This window comes from Barbus barbus (genome assembly GCF_936440315.1).
Source record: "Barbus barbus genome assembly, chromosome: 48".
NCBI lineage: Eukaryota > Metazoa > Chordata > Actinopteri > Cypriniformes > Cyprinidae > Barbus > Barbus barbus.
This window is the reverse complement of record NC_136726.1, coordinates 16,679,045-16,702,494: the sequence shown is the minus strand read 5'-3', so window position 1 is coordinate 16,702,494 and position 23,450 is coordinate 16,679,045. Positions and strand designations below refer to the sequence as shown.

Here is a 23,450-nt window from a genome sequence, read left to right as displayed (position 1 = left end):
TTTCAAGAAATAAAGGCTTGAAATATTTCACTCTATGTGCAATGAATCTATATAATATATGGGTTTCACTTTCTGAAATGAGTGACAAAAAATATTGACCTTTTTCATGATATTCTAATTTTTTTAGATGTACCTATATATATTTTTGAAAAGCCTACATTTATTTGGTAAATACAATAAAATCTGTAATTTTCTGAAATGAACAAACTATTTAAAATAATTTTTTAAAATATATTTTAATGCAATTTATTCCATTGTTTTTTTTTTATAATAATAATAGTTGTTGTTTTTTGTTTATTATTACTATTATTAACATTTTTATTTTTTTAGCAGTGATTACTCCAGTCTTCTGTGTCACATGATCCTTCGGAAATTATTACATGCTGATTTGGTGCTCTATTATAATTATTATTATTATTCTTGGTTATTTATTTATTTATTACAATTATCAATGTTGAAAACAGTTGTTGTTGCTTGATATTTTTGTGGAAACCAAGATAGATAATAAAGCATTAAATTAATAAATAATAATAATAATTATTATTATTAGGTGCATTTGTGTATAATTAATATTGACTTGATATATGATATAATGTCTATTAATTTGTGTATTGGCAAAAATATTTGAGTAATTTTAGCAATATTGACAAGTTCTTCCAACTAAAGCAGAATATTTAGTAAATAAAAAAAAATTCCCCAGACTTCAGCTGTGAAAGCATGATAAAGGAAGTGTTATGGCAGCTGACTACTTTGATATGAAAGTGAGAATGAGAACTTATTCACACTGATCACCCAAGAGATGTCCAAAAAATGATGATGTACCAGAATCGTTCATTTAAGCAAATGCTCTTAATCATATTATCACAAACTGTATTGACCCAACAATATTCAAAAGTATTAATGCCTCCAAACTGGGAATGTACCTTTATGTTCCCTAAATGTTTGCAGAATGTATCTGTAATCTGATGGTTTGTGCTCTTGGCAGTCAGTAATTGATCACTCAAAACAAACTTTGGTTGGCACAAACCATGTTTATCCTTATACAGTCTAGGTCTTATTTTATTTTACCTGTCATAATTTTGTTGATGGTTTTTGTGGATGAGGCAATGTCACACAACCTCAGCATGTTAAGATCTGCCTACTGAAAATGTATAAAGAAGCATTATTCTTTATTCTTGTCACCACAGATGAAAAAAAATGAAGGCTGAAATAATGTAAAAAGTAATTATGAAATCTACATAGCAAATGCTTCATTAAATGTGTAAGTAATTTAATTTCAAAAATATTTTTTTTTTTGTTGCGGAACATGCCCAGTGTGAAAACCAACTCGGGCTTCTGAAGTTAGTGAGATTTGCGTTGAAGATTTCAAACGGGCAAAAGAGACCTGTTCAAATATGCATGAGAGAAATGCTTTACAGCCTCAATTATGCACCAGTTCAGAGAGAACCGAGGAAAAACACATTTCTGCATTTCAATTAGCAAACTGTCTCTGCATGAGGTTGTCAATGCTGATCTGCCAAACAACTGCATTCAAAGACCAAACATCTTCCATACACAAGGGGAGGCTATACGTGTAAATGAGTTGGAAACTCGTTCGTTGTAGTGTACATGTGGCTCAGACTGCTATAAATACTATTCTTTTTATATTCCTCAATGAATCATGTCACAGTCAAAGTTTCCACAAACATCTTAAGCAGAACAAATGATTTTAACATTATAATAAGAAATGTTTCAAATCAGCATATTAGAATGATTTCTGAAGGATCATGTGATACTGAAGACTGCTGAAAATTCAGCTTTCCATCACAGGAATAATTATATATATATATATATATATATATATATATATATATATATATATATATATATATATTTGTGTGTGTGTGTATGTATGTATGTATGTTTGTGTTTGGATTATTGTACGGTTGGAAGATCCAAACATGGCCCATTATAAGATTTCTAACAGAGTCAGTCACTTGTTGATTTTTTATCTGTTGGTATTTGATGGAATCCATGATGCCATGTGTCTAAACAAGATGTTCAGGACCTCCAGCAGAAATACAAGCCCACAACATCACAAATACAGCAGTATATTTCATTGTACACATGGGGTACTTTTTATCCCTGTGTTCACCAAACCCATCTTGAGTGTTTGCTGCTAAAAAGCTAATTTTTTAGTTTCATCTGACCATAGAAGCCAGTCCCATTTGAAGTTCGAGTCGTGTCTGATAACTGAATATGCTGGAGTTTGTGTTTGGATGAGCTAGGAGTATTTTTCTTGAAACCCTCCCAAACAACATGTGGTGATGTAGGGGCTGTTTGACAATTTTTTTAAGGTTTTCTGACCCTGAGACTCAACTATTTTCTGCAATTCTCCAGCTGTGGTCCTTGGAGAGTCTTTGGCCACTCAAACTCTCCTTCTCACCGTGCATTAGGACGATATAGACACACGTCCTCTTCCAGGCAGTTTCGTAACATTTTATGTTGATTGGAAATTCTTAATTATTGCCCTGATGGTGGAAATGGGAATTTTCACTGCTTTAGCTATTTTCTTAAAGCCACTTCACTAATTTGTGAAGCTCAATTATCTTTTGCTGCACATCAGAAATATATTCTTTGGTTTTTCTCATTGTGATGGATGATTAAGGGAATTTGGGCTTTGTTTTCCCTCCTATTTATATTTCTGTGAAACAGGAAGCCATGGCTGTATAATTTCATGTTCATAATCACCCTGGAGTGCTCAAAATTGTGAATATGAATGGGAATATACTTCAGAGATATTTTACTCATAAGAATTTCTAGGGGTGCCAATAATTGTGTCCAACGTGTATATGAGAAAAACATTTATCATGTTTGGATCTTCCAACCGTACAATAATCCAAACACAAACCTTCAAAAACAACACAAAAATTGGTCAATGAGCACAAAACCAAGCTTCTGCTGGCCATTCCAGTCTTCTGACCTGAACCCTGTTGAAAATGAGTGAGGTGAACTGAAGAGAAGAAGCACCGTCATGGAGCTGGGAATCTGAAGGATCTGGAGTGATTCTGGATGAAGGAATGGTCTCTGATCTCTTGTCAGGTGTTCTCTAACCTCATCAGGCATTATAGGAGAAGATTTAGAGCTGTTAAACTGGCAAATGGAGGTTTCAAAAAGTATTTAATAAAAGGGTGCCGTTAATTGTGGCCAATGTGTATTAGAGAAAAACATTTATTTCATAATGATATTTCCCCCCATTTTAAACTCTTATCAATGTTAGTTTTTTTGTGAATTTTTAAAATAAAAGATAAAAAGGATTAACAATGCAGATCAATTTTCACAGTCTTCTTTGATCATATTTACCAAGGGTGCTGATATTTTTGGCCATGACTGTATATACATACACATACCCATTTATGTGGACATCCCTGGACTGGCTTCTTAAAATGTTCACATTTTGTCGCAGTATATTCCTGAATCTTGTGAAGGTCTTTTTCTTTGGTGTGTAAGTAGCAGCCAGTGACTGTTATTTGAGCCCAGTCCTCAGGGCTAGCAGGTGGCCTGAAAGGCAAAATGAGTGGCAGGAGAGACTGGGCTCAACATTCTTGCCTGGCAGAGGATTTACCTTCCATTCACCCAGGGTGCTCCATCTCCTAGCGCCTGTGCCCTTGTCTGTCTGTCTTTGGGGGCCTCCTCACCCCCTCCCACAATCCACTGGGCTGTCAGCCACAGTGCCAGATTAGAAGCTTGAAAGGAAATCGCAGTCTTGTCATGATCTCGTATCTAAGAGGACAAAATTATATAGATGTTGGATATTTCATGTATGTTCCTCTGCCACAGTAAGTGGTCAGTTTTTGGTATATCTAAATTGAAATATTCGCACTCATTCCAAACAAGACCAGTAAACACTCTTTCTGCAGTGCACCAATGTATCTGTCAGATGTGCTAATAGCTTCTCACAGGCTTAAGAGTAAACATGAACTCGATAAAAACTTTGCAAAGAGGTGCCTCAAGGAATCATTATGAAATGCCAGCCTGCGTTTCCAGATGACTGCACAATTTCTTGGACTCGGTGCCCTCTCCTATTTTAGGAAATAAAGCGGATGTTTAAAAAACAGCCACAATAAATCTGCGCCTCTGGCATTGCCATTGGCATAGCCGTCCTATAAAAGAGGCTCAATGCATGCTTACCAATAATTATATTTGATTTTTTGTTCTTCACACAGCTTCGTTTTGATCAGAACAAATGACATTTCTAAGGTCAACGGTATTATAAATGACATTTTTTTTAATGCAGATGAATTTTTAATAGAATATTTTGGTTTGCGTCAAGACTAAACAAAAGAAGAAAAATCAGTTTGACTTATTGGCTACATATTTTTTCAAGTGTGCTTGCTAATATAATAAAATTGTTGATCAACATTCAGTATCTGTGAATTTCCTTTCATCGTCCTTAAGAAACTAAATCCTAACTAAAATATTATTTCAATATCAACTAAAATTCCTCCATGCAACAACAAATCTAACACATTAATTCTATCTGTAGGAGCAGAAAACCTCATGCAATGGATAACATTTCTAATTTAAGAGGCATTTAAAAAAAAATCCATGCAGATTTAGTTTGAGCATTATAAGGTTTGGCTAATAGCGTAAAGCTTGTTCCTGTTACGTCAAAAAACCTTGGATGTTTTGTGGAGGAGTTTTCAGAGAGGAATCCAGGCACTTTTTTTAAACCTCCAGGGTGCTTATGAAACCAGTCTGCAAGCCTCAAAAAAATCATTTATTCAAACGCTTCAACTGACTGAATGAGCAACAAACACGTCTACCGGTATTAGGCACCAGGAATTCAGTTCACAAGGACGCCTGTGGGATCTGCTGCATAATCCCAGAAAGTCCCCTTCAAATGGAAATGTTTAGCAGTGAGTCATTTACTACAGAAGATAAACTCCCCCCAAAACAATTCAAATTCATATCCCCTTTCAAGAGCTTTAAGACTGCAAGTGAGCAAGAAAACCAAACTTCAACAATAATGGTGGTTCTGAAAGAAATGTTCTGGGTTCAATACTAATTAAGCTCAATCAATTAGGGATAAAAATGAGTTGTCCCTCCTTTTCGTCAAAGGTTTAGTTCACCCAAAAATGAAAATTCTGTCATTAAATACTCACCCTCATGTCGTTCCAAACCTGTAAGACCATCATTCATCCTTGGAACACAAATTAAAAATTGTTTTATTTAATTTGAGAGCTTTTTGACCCTGCAACTGCCACATTCAGGACCCAGAAAGGTAGTAGGGACATTGTTAAAATAGTCCATGTGACATTAGTGGTTGAACTATAATTTTATGAAGCTATGAGAATACTTTGTGTGCAGAGAAAACAAAAATAATCACTTTATTCAACAATTTCTTCTTATTTGTGTCAGTCTTCACCATGCATTCACAACAGTACCACGACGTAGCAGCGCATCTGGGTTCTACATCATGCATGTGTTGTGGTACTCTTGTGAACATGCATCGAAGACTGACAGGGAAGAGAAGAAATTGTTGAATTAAGTCGTTATGTTTGTTCTCTTTTCTCGTAGCTTCATAAAACTACGGTTAAGTTATTTATTTAACATGCATATTTACGTCTTGTGACTATATTGAAGCAGTCAGAATTTTAGTGTTTACAAAATGGCCCCACTGTAAGTACCTCACTGGAACCCAGATTTGTTTTGCATTTGGTTTTTAACAGAAAGAGGAACTAGTTGAAATTCATCAACATTATGCCACAAAGGCTGTTGACGGAGTTTAACTTGTATTGAACCCAGAATATTCCTTTAAAGATAATCCAGCATTCAATTACAAAGGAAAATGGTAACCAACATCAACACCCTAATCATCCATCATATACTCATCATGTGCAATTTTATCTTGTACTGCTTTGTTTCATCACAAACACATAAATTAAATGCATTTATCAAATGTTTAAACCTTCAAGAAATCTTAAAACGAGAGGAAGTCCTTGATAATACATTGTGCTGTAGAATCTATACAAGTTCCAGGTTAAAATCCATTTCACAGACACTTAAATAGAAGTACCACACACAGGCATTTTATATCCTGCTCGAGTAAACTTGCACTTTCCCATGGGGATTTTCTGCATTTCTGTAGATGTTTTGTTTTAAACGCAGTGTCTGTAAGGCGTTTTGGAAGCAACACGAACATGAACATGCTGTACTGCCAATCAAAGTGAAGAAGAAAGTTTCACGAAGTGAAATCATGCTTTAGTTGTAATTTATCATAGTTCACTGGAATGTTCTTGACCTCGATGGATTGCAAAAGAGTTTCCAAAGAGTAGGTATTGGTGTAAGAGTGTATTGTGTCCTTGTGCCTCTGATTTGGCAATGAACAAGCATGGCATGAGTTAGCGTTGTGCTGTAGGGAGAAGGCCTTTGTGGCCTCTCTTCTGGAGATTTTTCAGCTCTTCTCTGTGGCTTCTCTCAGCAGTGGATAGATGGTTTGTTTTCGAGAGTGGCCGTGACCGACCGCAGCCACACCACACCCACCCAGCAGGTGCTTCAGGCCAGCCAATGACAGTCCAGCCCTGCTGTAGTCCATTCAGTGTGGCTAGAAGACCAGGGTACCTGCGAGAGACGGCACAGTATAAACCAGATTTTCTCAGAGCTCAAAGCCAAACGCTGTAATTTGAACCCAGCCAATGCACTCCAACTTCATGCAAATGAAAGAGGCCATTTAAATTGACTGGGAGAAATGTCAGGGATGAAAGAATAGCACATTTCTGGTGCCTCTCTACCTTACTATCTACTAATCACCATATTGGGCTTAGTCAATCCAAGCAAAAAGTTTGAGGAATGGAAATGAAAGTATTGTTTGATTCACAAACAATGCATGTGTGAAGAATGAAGTCTGATTCACTAATTTCTCTGAGTGGTTCTTTTTAGTAAATCAAAAAACTACAGCGTAACCAAAGTAAACTGATTCTTTAGATTACTCCTATGACCTGGGTCTTATATATGGACAAACTATTATAACTGAAAAATATATACAGTAAATGAATCAATCAGACTGGAATAAAACCAACATCTTGTGAATCAGAATCGAATCTGTATCGATACCCAGCCATATGTATTAGCTGCTGTGTTGCAATGGGAACAAATGTGTGATGTTTTAAAATCAAACAGAGACAGATTATAAAACTAGAACTGACTTGGACGAAGTAGCGGAATCAATTGCGAGCATCTTTGAACCTTGTCTATTGTTGTGTCCGTGGAGAGCGGATGGATTTATAATCTCAAAGCACTTAAAATGAGCCTTCCCCCTAACGCCCTCTCAACATCCCTATGCTTACAGAAGATTTAAAATCAAACGCTTGCATCAGCTTCACATCCCACCAGTGCAGCTTGCCTCTAATTCAATTCTCATCACCTCCACCACATTGTAATGTAATGCTAATGCCTCCCCCTTAAAGGGCGCAAGTGTTAAGCCACAACAATTAAATAATTTCAGCGTCTGCATCGACAAGGCCATTGACGTATCCATCAAAACTGACTGCCGCTTTTTATAAACCAAAAACTAAGTAAATATTTCTTCAGAACCCAGCCGTGGGTTTCACCTTAAATGCGTCCATCTGCTTTATGATTCATTAAGTGTGAGATTCTGATCTGGCAGAATAGCTGTCACATGCACTTGAAGGGAACGCAGAGATGACATTGTTTTTAAAATACTTTTCAGATATAGAGGATAAAACTGTCTGCTGAATTTCATAGAAATTATGTGCTTCTGATGTGTTGGCTTAGGTGAAAAGCTCAAGGTAAACCCCTGAATGGAGTGAATAAATGAGAGTAGTGAGAAAGTATTGTACGTTAAGATACATTAAAACCATTCTTGATTAATAAAAAAATCTAATTAATAACCCAGTTGGAATTCAGTTTACTCTATTTCCTCTCTCTCTTAAAAAAACAGACTAGAACAAGTCTATTTGCTGATCAAACCTATAGATCAAATGGAAATTGCCAAATTACCATGCTATATGTAACTTAATTGAAATGCATTTTATTTATATATAAATGTACACATTTAAAAATGTGTAAATAAAGAAATCTATAAAAATGCACACTTTACATGCACTCACACACCAAAGCTCCATTCTTCAGTACAAGGGAAACCACAAACCCACCAACATAACTAATCAAAAGCCTTTCCCTTTACTCATAAATGCATAAGTAACAGTTCATTTCAACATTTACTCTCCCAATCCACTCCCATGCAAAGCATGCTGGGAACTAGAGCTATGCACAGTTTGTTGCCAGCAAAAATAATTCATGTAGGCCCAACACAAAAGGATCAAGTTGACTCCTATTCAACAAATTTAAGTGGATTGATTGATTGAAAATGAAATTAAGTTCCTGTGACAAGATGTTCAATGAGCGTGTTGCTTTTTTAATTAAGTAAATAGAACAAGCATCAAGACCCGAGCCAATTTTAATCTGATTAATGTGTATAATTGCTGGACAAAGCCAAGCTACAACCGCCTTATTTAGGTTTGTTAGTCCAGACAATTTCTTTTGGGTTAAAACATTATCTTGACTTTTTAAAAAGAGAAATTATTACTTCAGTCCAACTGAAATGCAAATGTACGTGTTTGCTAGGGAAATGCTAATGTTTGGACCAGACCTTTACAGTTAAATGGTTCAACATTTCCTCAGAACTGGCACATAGTCAACGTCAATAACACACTTCTGTGTAGATCTGTTAAACATGTTGCTAACACTATAGGCTTATGTTTATCAAAACCAGACTTGATGGAGGGGTTAAAGTAGACATGGCATAACTAATGCGGTGATGCTAAAGGATAAATTTAAGGACTGATTACAGTGAGCGGTGCCATTCCAGGAAATGGAGAGCCGCTGTCATAACTGTGTGCACTTGAATGTGCAAATCCACAGCTAGTTGAAATAGGGCACTTCGACCAGGCAAAGCTTATCCAGCCTTTACCCAACTGTGTCAATGCTTGGCGGGTTAGAGAGGATGAGGCGCATGGGAAATCTGGGCTTTTGCTACCTGTATTGGCCTGTTTCCACCAGTTGGAAGAACTGTGGACTCTGCCAAAACATCATGTTTCCTGCTTTAGTAACATGCATGCCACAAAGAGAGCTCAGATTAAAACAGCCCAATCCGATTTATGGGCTCTGCAACAGCAAAACAATTAGCTGGTTTAGTTTTTCTAAAGGCCCCTCCTTTACGGGTTTGGGACGGGAGGTTGTGGTGTTTGGCAAAGGGTTAGGACCATTCCAACTGGCAAATTACCTGGATTAGTTGAACACAATGCAGCCCAATGAAACTGCACTGTTGGCAGAAATGCAGTAAATAAGTCTTACTGAGGACATATGGCATGCGCTAAAGCAAAAAGTCAAAAGGGATGTCATTACAGGTCAATGCCTGGATATTCCCTATTATATTTACCTGAAGCTTCTGGTTGTTATTAAAGCCCTGGAAAGTCATTAGTTTTGATGCTACTTTTAAAACACATTACCAGTGCATACTTTGGAAACAACTATGGTGTTGTTTGGGGAATTTCTGACCGTTTATCCAGTGGTCATTCTAAGGAAAACACAAAACTGTGCGAGCACTTTCCTTCTGAAATTACACACGCAAATGCTGATTCCATCAAACAAGGCTTAGGGAGATTCCCAAACAGAAGTGGTTTGAGAAGTCCAATGTCAAGGTGTTGTGCAGAGAAAGGCCTTTGTTTAGGTGAAGTGCTGGGGGGTGGGAGAGTAACTCAAAGGAAATGGCCTGAAACCTTACTAATTATGTTCACGTTACAGTGCATTTTGTCTGTTCTAGTATACATCTCACAATACATACAAAATGTAGACACTTTAGTCCAACTTAGTGTAGTTTTTGGCAGCCTGTTTTAATTTTAGTCTAGTCTTTCCCTTTACTCATAATAATAATAATAACGAGACTAAACGGGACGAAATAACGTTATAACATTTAGTTTCGTCTCGTTTTAGTCAACGAAAGAGACATTTTAGCATAGTTTTTATTTTGTAAACCACATTTAGTCTCGTTTTTATTCGTCAACAATATCGCATTATACATTTAATTATCGTCATCGTCACATGACCAGCACTTACGTTGCGTCTCGTCTCGTTTTCGTCACGTGATAAAGGTTGTTGGCGACGATATTTAGTCATAATTTTCGTTGACGAAAGCAACACTAGTCCAACTGAAATCATACAAGTCCAATTTTTGAGAAGTCAGACTAAAGCATTTGCATATTTATAGGTCATTGCTTGAATCTGAAATCAAAGCACAGTTAAACAGACTTTAATACATTTTAACACAATTTCTAATAGGCAACCCCACTGAAAAGAATTTGATGTGTAACTATGTATACAATTAAGATTAAGTTAACTTTTCAAGCTACAAATCTACTGTAAGTTCTCTACTGTAAAAAACAAAACAAAACAAAACATAGAAGTTTTAACATCTACTGTGTAACTAAAGGCCGCCACAAATTGTGGACAATTTGGCTAATGTTACCTTTCCATAAGCTCTAACTCACCTGTTATCAGATCACAGGAGGGGTGATCCTTGACTTAAAAGGGATAGTTAACAAAACATGTTGTTTCAAACCTGTATGACTGACTAACTTCTACGGAATGGAAAAGTTTTTCCCCTGCATATAATGAAAGTCAATGGGGTCCAATGTTGATTTGTCCAACTGTTTCATTGTATAGCCATTGTATAGCTGAAACACTTATGATGTGTGCACACCAAAAAATAAATAAAATATTCCTGCGAGTACATTATATTCAAAGTCAGTGCAAAGACGCGAATGGACGCAAATTTGCAATGGGCAAAGTGAATGACACAAATTGGGTGACACGATTGCAGCAAAAGCATGAATTGTGTCTTCCGTGCAGGTTGGAAAAAAAATTAAAAATTAACTCCAGTAGAAAATTCACATGATGCGTTGAAACACAAGCCAATCAGCAAAGACCTTATTTACACATACGGTTGTATCAGAAAATGGACGTAATGTTTTTATTCAGGCGAGTGACAAAAAACATCCCGCGGTTATTCATGTCAGACTGTACGACAGTCAAGACGTGTTAAAAATGGGTGCGCGCAAGAAAACTCGTCCGTAGTTTTACATTATTACATTCTTATGACTTGCTCTTATTATTGTTCTTGTAAGCCTTTATTGTATTTATGATGTATGGTTGCAGTTGTACTGTAAAATTTTGTAAAGCTAACAGGACTTATTTATTGTTACTGTTTTTACTAGTTTGCTTGCTGTAAGGTGACCTTGGCTGTTTAGAAAGGCGCCATTAAATCAAATTAATTATTATTATTATTATCAACAACCTATAAACGTTCAGTGACTGCAAGCTGAAATGCTGCTGAAATGTTGGCTATCATGAAAAGTATATGAACAGCGGCAATACCGGCGTATTTAAGAAGTATAGTGTAAGCAGCACTACCCACACACATGAAAACAACGGTGCAACCTGTGTTTATCATAGCAAAGGTAACGTATACTAATTCCGTGAGCGGAGGATGGGAGCGCCGGAGATTATGGCAGATAGAAGAAATCTCTAGCATTAATTCTGATCATGGCTTGTCTTGAAAAACGGAGACAGTTTGATGTTCATCGTAGGAGAAGTCACACTGCAGGACTGTGTACCAGATCTTCTGGCACTGGCAGAATTTGAGGAGGAGGAAAAATTTGATCGCAACAGCCATTATCGGCTGTCGGTGAACATGTCAAACCAGCGATCAAAGATTTCAAATTTGGTCTCAGACGGCTAAATCATGGCCAAAAATCAGACAGTGTGAGCCGGGCTTAATCTAGAGCAATAACGTGATGCAAATATTCGCTTTTGGTGTGCATACACCATAAAAAAAAACATTGATATGGACTATAATGTGCAGTTCATAAACTATACCATTTAGAAAAAGATGTATATAAATGTTTTATCAAATGTTTGACAGTGCGTGGTTTAAATGGGGGGAAAAAAGAACCATTTTGCGGAAAAACATGAGATACAAGCTTTACATATGCTCTAACATCAACCTCTTAAAGCGAAGTCTCTAAAAAATTTATAACTACACTGTGAAGCGAGGGGTTTTCAGCAAGGCTGTCTGATTATGACTAATATTGTCAAATTTAGACTCTGGGATTCAATTATCTGGCTGTCTAAAACGTTCTGAAATGGATTACATTCAGGTACTCCTCTGCTTCTCTCTGGCCGCTGCAGATTTTAAAATATTTATAAGCTGGAAAGTGGAATCCCAACCCTGTACAGTCCTTTAAATGATTTATGAAGCTTATTTTCTCTGTTTTATTTCTCATAATGACACGCGTCATTCCACCATGGAGACCAACAGGCATTTTAAGTGTGAGACCATAGAGCTGCTCACCTCTATTAATTCTTCATATCTACACTCAATAAGAGTTCAAAACACAGCAGCCTTTGCTTTTAATCGCCCACTTCTTACGTTACTTTATTATTGCGGAGAAGGCTGCCAGGGTAAAGAGACATATCTAGGAGGACTATATAATACTTGAAGAAATTGAGATCTATATTTGCTAATGTGTGCTCAGTTCTGCTGTAATATTTGAGCCAATCTCGTGAGCCGTAAATAATCACGCAAGTTGCATAATAACATCAAGAAATGAGACAGTCAAATGTCAACATGAAAAATGGTTCTTGAGCCCCAAGCTGTGACGTCAAAATTCAAGATTCAAGATTTTTTATTCGTCACATACACGATTATACAGAGTATAACCAGCAGTGAAATGTAAGTCAGGTCCGCTCCAAGGACAGTGCAATTATATTATATCAAAGGCAACAAATAGATAAATGTCAGCTTAAATATAAGTTTAAGTACTCTCCAAAAAATGTCTACTGTAATATGAAATTCACATTTTAAATGTTGCTATTTTGCCAGAATATAAATATATATTTGAATGCTAGTCAATGGAAAAATACTTTGCAGCCAGATGGTGTACTTACAACGTAAAGTACAGCAGAGTCTAGCGGGGCCATGCTAACCAGCTAAGCTTTAACCCTTTGGTTGGAACCTGGTTAACTACGTTTATGCGCTTCCTGTGGGCGTTTCTGGAGCACGCCACTGTTGCCAACATCCTTCAGCAGGCCTGCCAGGGCGTCCTCCAGACATTCTGATTTTGTGCCCCCTGGGGCTAATTATAAAACCCAGCTTTTGCTGGGCCACCTGCTTCACTGTGAAATGAAGCGCTTGTGGTGTGAATGAAGTCGCTGGCTGATGAAGAGTGTTAATGATTACTCACAGAAGTAATCATTTTCTAATCACCAGAGGATGCAATGAGATGGCTCTGGTCCCTCCCCAGTCAGTCTAATTTAAATGACACAAGTGAGAGATGTTCAGCTGACTGTTATGACGCATGCTTAGAGGCCACTGACACAATTGTAATTCCTCAGCATTAGGTTTGAGAAGCAACTACCTTTACTGTATAATATACACAAAATGATATGCACACATCATTCAACTCTCACTTCATACAGACAAGAGGCTCGCTGGCTTCTGAGAAAGGCAGTTTATGCATATGTTGTTAGTCTGTAATGACCTATTAGCCCTAGTCTTCATAAGTGCTGACAGACAAGATATTATGATAGCAGAAATGATGATGAGTCTAGGATGCCTATAGAAGTAAAGTTATTATAAGAAAGCTTAATGCATTTCATAGTCAATAAGCATTCATTTTTTACAATTCAATGCAAATGATAGGTTTACATTTGTATACTCTTGCTTTTGTTTGATAGCATAACATGCCAAGGAGCTTATAATGTAAATAATGGGAGTTTTCTTGTTTCTTTGGAGAGTGAAATAATTATTTATTAAGCACTTAAAGCAGACATAAAACATGAATAGTAAAATACTATATAATGATACACTGAAATTTTAGCCAAATATGATTTCAAATTAGTCTTTGTTTGGAATAACTAAAATTTTGTTTAGTATGTTTATAGAGAGGCTCCATTACAATTTTTGTACAGTAAATCTATAACTTTAAAAACTAAAAATTGGCTGATAACACATCTGTACCTTGTCAAGAATGCACAACAGATGGCAATGCATTTTCCATTTCTAAAACAAAGGTGGTGGGTTCTTTAAGTAACTAACGTTTTTGCCTTCACACATAAGAAATTGTTCCTCTAATGAAATAGTCTTTACTAATGCACCAACAGCCAAAGAGACTGATTGCTTCTGGGCATGGGGACTTCAATGCACAATTGGGAAATGCAAATTCTGCAAATTTACAATTGCATTCCAATTGTGAAACTGTTTCTGTTCACATTGTCCTCTGGCCACTGAAAATATTCAGTAAAACTTAACATAAAACAACTTTCAGTTGAAACTTTCAGTGGTCAAAATTTCAAGAGCTTTATATAGTACATTTGATGGGAAACAAAACACTGTGACATCTGTTCCAGCAACAATAAGCACCCTCTCCCTAAATCTCTCCACATTGAGTCCCTCATTGCAGTCTGTAATTACAGAGATTAAGCCACTTTGTGCTCTCACTCTACCTAACAGCCAATTGACAGAAACAGCCTTGTAATGTAGATTACAAATCAATATTTCAATGGCTCACTAGTGCTGACGCACCACTCTGATCCTAAGCAAGAACTCATGAGACGTTTAAGCCTCAACCTTCAACGACAGTCACTGCTCTATAATACTGAGCTAGGCATCAAGATGGTTTACCTGTTAACCTTCAACCCCATTTGTGGCCTCGCAGGTGAAAATAACCTACCTGAATTAAAATGGTAACAGTTTGTGACAAAGTGTGCTTACACAAACAAATTAGGTATCTTTTGAAAGAAGAGACTCTGGGCTTTACTATCTATCATCCAGAGTTGATAATGCTCAAAAAGATAAAAAGTTATAGACACTGACGTGCCTTGAAAAATATTTTTCCACACTGAATGTTTTTTTATTTCATATACAAATACATGAAATAAGTCCTGGAGCAATCCAGAAAAGTAATGGCTCGAAAGCCACATGTCTCATGTGTTCATATTTCAAATTTGAAGAAGATACCATGAAAAATGAGATTCCTGCAATATTTTTTCTGAAACTATTTATAGTCCCCCCCACCCCCCTGTTTGAGGAAAAATAACCACCAAATGGATTACAGAATTATACAAGCTATTTTAGTCATTATACATGTTCCTGCATAGTTTTTCAATTATAAAATAATAGACAGATTTATTTGAGCACTAAAAAATACAAAAATAATTATTTGAGTAATAAAAAAGGAAAAAAAATAGAAAAAAATGCTTTGTATATAGTATGTATACTGAAGTATTCTTCGTTATTCGTTATTACAATGATAAATATCACTGCCAGACGTGAAGTGATATTGCCAGACATGGTCATAGAGTCAGTAAACACACGCTGATGTGCTTCCATTCAGATTATAATCAAACAGATGGGCCATATAATCAATAATAGCTGATCAATGAATCACAATGATAGCCGTCATAGAGTCGCTAATAAACACGCTGATGTGCGTCCATACAGATTATAATCATGCAGACACGGCCACATTCCCCACACAATACACACACACACACATATAAAAAATGTAGAAGAAAAAAAACAGTTTTTTATGGATAAAGCAGATCGCTAAGTTATGCCCCGCTCAGATGACAGCGTGCGTCACAGAAGCGTCACTGCCGGCAGGAGGGAGCGCCAAATTCAAATAATCTATATTCCGCTTTTCTGAGACTTTTTTTTCCGTAGACGGTCTCGTTATATTTGTAAGACCGTATTCTACAACATCGTTTTGTTTTTTTACCACCAAGACGCTGTTTTTGAGCGTAATTTATTCCATAACGGACGCGAACAATAACTCTCTGAAGAAATGAAATGTAAACAAAGGAATATTCCTCCTTATTACAACGTTATTGTTTCGCTGGACTAAAAGTGCTCGCTGGGATGTTTTTCTGTGGACCCTTACCTCTCTAACTAAACTGGGATTTCAGCAGTGGACGCGTTTGTGGCTCGTTATTACAATGATAAAGGTACGTACGGCTTTTTTACTCTGCGTGTTTGGATGTGTACTGCTTACACAAATGTAGCAAATTTGTGCCACTCATTCCTTATAAGCTTTCCATCGAAAAACAGCGATCTGTCGTCGATGCTTGAGGCTTAGACCCTCAGAATGATATAAAGTTTGTAAAGATTAACTTTGTCCCGTTTCATTTATTCTATTGTAAACAATGACACATGCAAACAAAGATCGTTCAGTGCGAGGTCGCTCTGGTGCAGGCTAACAGGCCAGTGCCAATTTTCACTTTGCTCAACCACTCTCAAAAGCCTCAATAAGATGGGAGCACTCAGCTGCTTTCAGAGAAGGCTGCCAAGCCGAGTTTAGCATTTTGGCATGCAGCTATCTTGACAGAAATCACTGTTTGTGTCAATGTCGACAGCCTGCTGACTTCAGTTGCTCCTCTGCTTAGAATTATGATTTAAGCAGTTTTCAAAGGAAGCACCTACAATACAAAATTATTTGATTGTGTGTGTGTGTATAGATCAGATAAGGTAATACAGATCCTTACACATTCAGAAAGAATAATAAATTCATTATACGGTCTTTAAACTCACTGGAGTACATCAAAAATTAGAAAAAAGCCAAACACTTACCCAGATCAGATCCATACACTTCAGTCGGAGGCATCTAGGCCGGAAGATGTTTCCAGGTACTAACAAATGCAGTTGGAATCAGTGAATAAGGCACGGTAGTGATACTGTTCCAGCTATCTGACGTTGGATCATAGCAATCCAGGGTTTTACACCGCTGCGTACCGAAGTATCCGCCGACCACATAGAGTTTATTACCAGAGGCCACAGCGTGGCAGCTCATTCTTTTAGAAGTCATGTCACCAACACGCGTCCATTGATTGGTCTCACAATCAAATCGGTAAGCAGATGCTGCGGTGAACTCTGTATCACCACCCATTATGAATATCTGGCTGCCAAGGACAGCGGCGGCGGTGTATCTCCAGGGTTGCGGGCATTCGGCAGCTATAGTCCAACGGTTCTCAACAGGGTCATAGCATTGGACCTTTGAAGCCTTGTCTCTGTGTATGGTTGTTCCACCAAACACAAAGAGTTTTAGCTTGGCGCTGACCACTGCTGCATTGCTGACACCATCCCTAAGTGGTGCCATCATTGTCCATTTGTTGGTCAGGGGGTCATACCGCTCAACTTGTTTAAGAGATACTGATGGGGAGGCTGGGAAGACACCTGCTATAGCAGTGTGACCCCCAACAACATAAAGGCAGTTTTCAAGTTCAGCCGAGCCATGTCCAAAACGTGCAATTAGCATTGGGGCACCTTTTGACCATTCTTCATGTACCGTGTCATATATCCAAACATCCTTCGACACTCCATTTTCCGACCCCCTTCCTCCTGTCACGTAAACTTTGCAGCCAATGGCACATGCACTGAACTCCTTCCTGGGACTAGGAAGATTGGATTTAGGGATGATCTCTTTTGCTTTGTGATCCACCTGGTAGATCTTATCACACATAAATGTCTGACCCCCAAGAATGAGCAGCGTGTGCCCAGCTTTGCGAGGCCTAGCGCATGGGCTGGTGACAACACCGTCATTCTGCAGAATTTTTTTCTTGCACTGCATGGCCTCATCGACAATCTGTCGGCTCCTTTTATCTGACATCACAAGTTCCTCACATGCCACAGCCTCAATGAGGCATTCCGAGGGTAGCAGTGCAAGGCGTAGTCCTCGCAGCAGTTCAGGAAGGTAGTCTCTGCGGCTGTCTAGGTCATACCTAACCCAGCGCATGACTGCACTGAACACAACTTGTTCATCTTCAACCTCCAGCTCATCGCTAAGGATGAGATCCAAAAGCTTGTCTTTTGAGAGCCCGCAGAAGTCTTCAGTGTCTCGAAGAGTCTCAAAGTGGATGAGGCACATCCTCCACGACAGCTCATAAAGGTGCTTGCACTGATGGGCATCGGAAAGCAGCATCATCCCTAAGCAGTTTGACGCATGCAAATTCTTCTCCAAAAATTCTGCTGCTGCATCACGGATGTCATGAAACTGCAGCATATCTCCAGCCTCGAGAAGTGACTCTGCATTCTCCTCGTTGATGATGACACGTGAGGAGTAAGCAAAGTCCAACAGCAGCTCCAGAACTTCTGGGTGAACACTGTCTCGAAAGTTAACCTCATTGTCAAGGCTCTCACGGAGGCCACCGCTAAACATGGCTTCAAAGTAGCGACTGCAAGCAGCAAGCACAGCTCTGTGACAGGGAAAGGAGCGGTCGCCTGCCCATAGGGTCACATCTGTGAACATGCACTGTTTGCGCAAGGTATTGAGGTGGGTGAGCACACTGTCTGGATGAGACGGCTTGTGGAAGAGCAAAATGTTCATGGAGCCCGTGCTCGTCCTGGACTTGCGGTTTTCATGGACGCTGACTGACATTTTTTCCAGCACGTCCAAATTTTCACTGGTTCCAATACCCCGAACTAGGAAAATACAAAAGCACAACAAAGGAGGTTAGCAAGTGCTCTATAAAGGTATTTTATTGGGGATGACTCACTGCTGTACATGTTTATGTTTGGCAATAAAATCATCACTGAGAAAATGGTTATGTACGGTGCTGTATCAACAAAATTTAGAGCCAACTAGTGTCACTTTTTTTTTTTTCCAGCAGCAGACAACATAACTGGTCTTGGTCATAATTGGTCTTAAATGTTTACACATTTACTTAAATGTGGTTGTAGTGTTTGTGTTGAAATGGCTGATCAATCTTTTTAAGCTATTTTCCCCCCTTGTGTATAATGTCCAGAGACTAAAAATGTATTGCCTGAATGAAATTACCACATTCTTCATAAGAAAACTTTGCTTGACATTTGTTAGAGATTCACAGCTCCTTCAGTAATCTTACTTCAACGTTTGAGTTCACTGTACTTTGTTCAGAGGATCTTAGAACTGTAATCCTTCTTTACACTGTTAAGCCAACACAAAGTGCACAATTAATCAACTCAGTCTCTAATTTTCACATTTTATGCTGACAGATTGTGATAAAGTTTAGATTCCTAATAAAGTCAGTAATCCTTTGTTTTTGGAAAAACTTTGAGATAACTATGCAAGAAAGCCAATGAGATCATTAAAATGAACACGTCAAGAAAACAAACCTAAGAGTATCCTATCTACACTAACAATTGGTAGTTTTACTAGATTAAATGTGAGACATTTCTGATGAATGAAATTGCAAGAATTAAAAAGAGAGCATCTATAATAAACTGAACCTAATTATTCATATTCTGTTTAGGATCCTACCGATCTTCTGTAGAGCACAGTTTTTCAAGTAATACAATTATGTCTTCAAAATTAACTTTAAATTAATCTTTTCCTTTTTCTCTTGTATCAGTATATTTAAGTAAGCACTGTAATACACTGCGTGCAATGCAGCAAAACTAGAAAGCTCCTATTACAATCAACAAAGTGCAGATTGTGTAAATTAGACAGGTTTGTTGATTAACATTCTTGAGTTATAATGCAATCAAATGCATTAAAACAAAATGGTTTTTCACATTTTAAGAGTGCCAATGAGAACATGGCCGTTTAGGCACTTGATTTACGGTACAAAAACACAATTGGAAAAGCAAAGAAAATGGAATGCAGTTACATAATAGTTTCAATGTAAATTATATTTATTAAAATGAATAAAGATCACAATACTGAAGGGAAATAATTGACAGTTAATGCATTACTTTTTTGTTTCATGCAGCCCAACAACAAAGAAAAAAACTCTAATATTTCAACATTTAATTTGTTGGGTTTAAAGGCTGTTTCAGGTAATTGAAGGTACAAATGTACAAAGCACAGGTTACATGACTTGGTGAAATCCAGAGTTTTGCTCGTTCTATCTGATATTTGAAAACTAAGGTTTCAAGAGCAAAGGTTCAATGTTATCAGTGGCTCATTGTGTGAGTGAATGTGCTTGCATGTAAACTGGATTCTTTAACTGAAACAATTTGAGGTTATTGTGACGAGGGGTGCAAGCATGCACAAATATTGGCGGGGTCTTTATGGATCACACTCTCGGGATGACATGAATCACAATGCCAGAGGTTGACCACAAAGGATGCAAGGTCACAGCTATCCGTGCAGAAAGCTATGCAGGGGGATAAGGGCAGCTGGGAGGTTGGTATTGGAGGGGTTGGATGCAGGGCTGTTGATGGGTGAACAAGAGAAAAGGGAGCAAGCAGGTGTCTAAAACCACTTACAGCGACAAAAACTGCTGACCCACGCACAGGCACTGACAGTGAGGAACTGAGGGGGGGTCTGCATTGGTCCCAAAAATCGTCCCCTCAACAGGTCAGGCCAACAGAGTCCTTTATGGGGCCAGGGAACAGAAAATGCAAGAGAGATATTTTTTCCACATACAGTATTATAAGAAAACTTAAGAGGGTCTCCAGTCATTTCTTGCAAGATACGGTTTTGTGACCATTTCTTAAATGTTGTACAATTCCAACAACAGTGGACTTATACAGGTTTGTGGCTGAAAGAAAAGGAGAGAGCTGAAAGCTCACATCTTGATGAAACTGCCTAGGAGTTCCTGCATGGTTCATCCCATCACCCATGGTAACCATCACTCAACAACAGCATGAGCCATGCCAAAGTTGCTGAATCATTCAACGCGAACAAACTACCTATCCATGCGGATATTCTCACCAGCATGAATGACACCTTTTAATTGCAACACCACTGAGGCTGAGGAACAAAGGTCTTTATTTTGTTGAATGTTCTTCCTGTTTAAACATCTAAACTCCTCTGACTAAATAGCCTTTCCAGGTTCTTTTCACTGAAGATGTTGGTATTCCAGAGCTGTATTTCAGTTAGGCTATAGCAATGGAAGGAGGGAGGTGCATTTTGTGTGTTTGCAGAAAGTGAAAAGCTGGCAACCTCACAGATTTGAAAAAGCTCAATGAATCACCGGCCTGCATGAAGTCCATCATCAGGACTAAGTACTTCTATCAGCACTCAGGCTAAAACATATTTTACACAAGTACGTGGATGCAGACATTTCTCGCTGCGCAAGCTCGATTTCGTGCACCACTGCTTTCCGAAATGTCGTTATACACAGTTCATTCTCAGTTAGCTGCCACATGTGGTGCTATAGCAAATGTTTTTTGGCTTAAAAAAAATAAAAACAGCAAAAATTGTACCTTTAGGGGTACAATTTGTCAATGAGGCAGTCCCCCAAATGGACAACTTTTTATTAGTGCTGTCAAACGATTAATCGCATTCAAAATAAAATTTGTGTGTGCATAATGTGTGTGTGTACTGTATATATATATATATATATATATATATATATATATATATATATATAGATATGCACACATGCTTATATATTTCAGAAAAAAATAGTTTATATATGAAATATATTTTAATATAAATTATATGAATATAAATATAAACATGTAAATACATGTACATATTTTCTAAATATATACTGTATGTTTGTGTATTTATACATAATACAAAGTACACATACATATGTAAACAAAAACGTTTATTTTGGATGCGATTAATTGTTTGACAACATTACTTTTTACTCCCCTCCCCACCCATTTTTTTTCCATGGAATGTTATTCACTTTAATGCTGAACACCTCACTAAAGTGCTACAGACAGCACTTACTGCCATTGTTACAGAAATTTATAATCGTGTGGCCAAACTGGCCATATTTGTAATTTTGGCTGAAATGGAAAAAAACTTTAGTGAAAGCATGCTAAGCCTTCCTACGTTTAATTCTTTATTTATTATAACACAAAGCGGCGTTTTTCAACACTGCAAGAATACCCAGAACTGCACATCTCCCTCATTTGACACCCATTTCAGGATCTTTCAGCATCAGGTATTAAACATCCATAATTTTATGGGAACAAAACGGACTACCAGTGGTAGTCTAACGTAGCATTTGAGCAATTAAAACAAACGTAATTGTAATGTTAGGGTCATACCTTTGCAAAAGTAAGCAGCAGCTAATATGCGGTTAGATTGGCGTTTGCTACTTGAACTGTGACCAATGCAGAAATAACTGGAATGAACTTCAAATACTGCCGCTGTACCTGGACCCTGATACAATCAGAAGCAATGTTCTGACCTTTATATCATATAAACACAATTTTAATTGTAAATATGTTCTCTAGGAGCAGGTGTTCTGTTGGGCTTGCGTGGGAAAAAAGCAACAAATACACAATATTCTGTCCGTCGTTCCCTCAGTTAAACCCTCGCCTCAATACACTATGAAAAGTGGTTGTACCTTAACAAGTATAGCCAATATAAAATAAAAAAACATAAGCATAAGATTGGCAAGTTCGTGGTAAACGGCGACTATTTTCTGCGCCACGAGACTTCAGAAACGCGCACCAACTAAAGCTACAGTTAGCCAGCTCGCTAGTGCGATAAACAATATAAAGACAAGAGACACTTGATTTAATTAACTTACACTGAGGTAAAATGTAATTGTAAGATAAAAAGTAAGCACAGTAACATCTAGAAATGACAGATTTAGCCGCGCTTATGTTTATGGCGACTGCTCAGTAGGACACATGTGAATGAGAGGAGCTAATGCTGTTAGCGGAGAGTCCTAACTCAGTTTATTGACATGCAGAAGAAAGCCTGACAAACTCCAGGCGATTGATCGTTATCTTCCGATTTACACCAATTTCTCCTTCTGGAAGAAGCGAGAGGTGGTCACCAATCCCTATCCAGCACACATCTAATCCTGACTGAGTGTATTGGCTTTTCCAGCTCTGACAAAACCAGGAAGAACAGTGCAGATGTTGATTGGAGTGTTATTCATCTGAAGCGTTTTTTTTTTTTTTTTTTTTTTTTGCTCTAATACAATACTATTTTTAGAAAGACATGGTATACTTACAGTGTTCTGGGCGCTAGTGAGAAATCCTGACGTTGTGCAGTTTTGGAATTAGGGAAGGAATCATAGTTTTGTTCACCTCTTGTCCGGTTGGCTGTGCTACTTTGTTCACATTCCAGTCCTCGCTGATGAAAAACTGTGGAGTCTCCTGAGGTATATCCAAAAGCAGAGGAACGGGTTGATTGACGTTCCGTTGACCAATCACGCACTGAGAATTTATGCAAATATAAATTGTAGCCAATAGGAACGTTCCAACCTGAAAGTCTGCGCTGTTTTCTGTACAAAGCAGCCAATGGCGGAGCAGTGGGAGGAGCGACAGCGCATCACAAGAATTAGCAGGGAAGTATTATGACTTTTTGTGCACATATACGCTTTTTAAAATTACTACAAAGACGGATGTTCGCCCAGATTAGCAGTATTATGGCACATATGTAATTGCATTTAATAGCCATTATTTTTAATAGAATTAAAAAAGACCGTGTATTATT

At 37.8% G+C, this 23,450-nt stretch overlaps 1 protein-coding gene across 4 annotated transcripts in view; it reads right to left on the bottom strand.

The window, feature by feature from the left end:
• LOC306866354 (kelch-like protein 25) overlaps positions 1-23,129 on the bottom strand; it is a 45,429-nt gene extending 22,300 nt beyond the window's left edge. The window contains exons 1-4 of one of the 4 annotated variants that reach the window (XM_079411512.1): positions 22,966-23,089; positions 20,303-20,410; positions 16,688-18,535; positions 4,740-6,603 (exon numbers count right to left, since the gene is read on the bottom strand). In XM_079411512.1, the coding sequence (XP_079267638.1) occupies positions 16,722-18,535; positions 20,303-20,366 (1,878 nt within the window). In that variant the 5' untranslated portion in view covers positions 20,367-20,410; positions 22,966-23,089 and the 3' untranslated portion in view covers positions 4,740-6,603; positions 16,688-16,721. Of the gene's footprint in view, positions 1-3,604; positions 3,763-4,242; positions 6,604-16,687; positions 18,536-20,302; positions 20,411-22,965 lie in introns of those variants that run through there. The other 3 variants (XR_013783938.1, XM_079411513.1, XM_079411514.1) reach the window with 3 other exon arrangements.
• Positions 23,130-23,450: the final 321 nt, after the last annotated feature.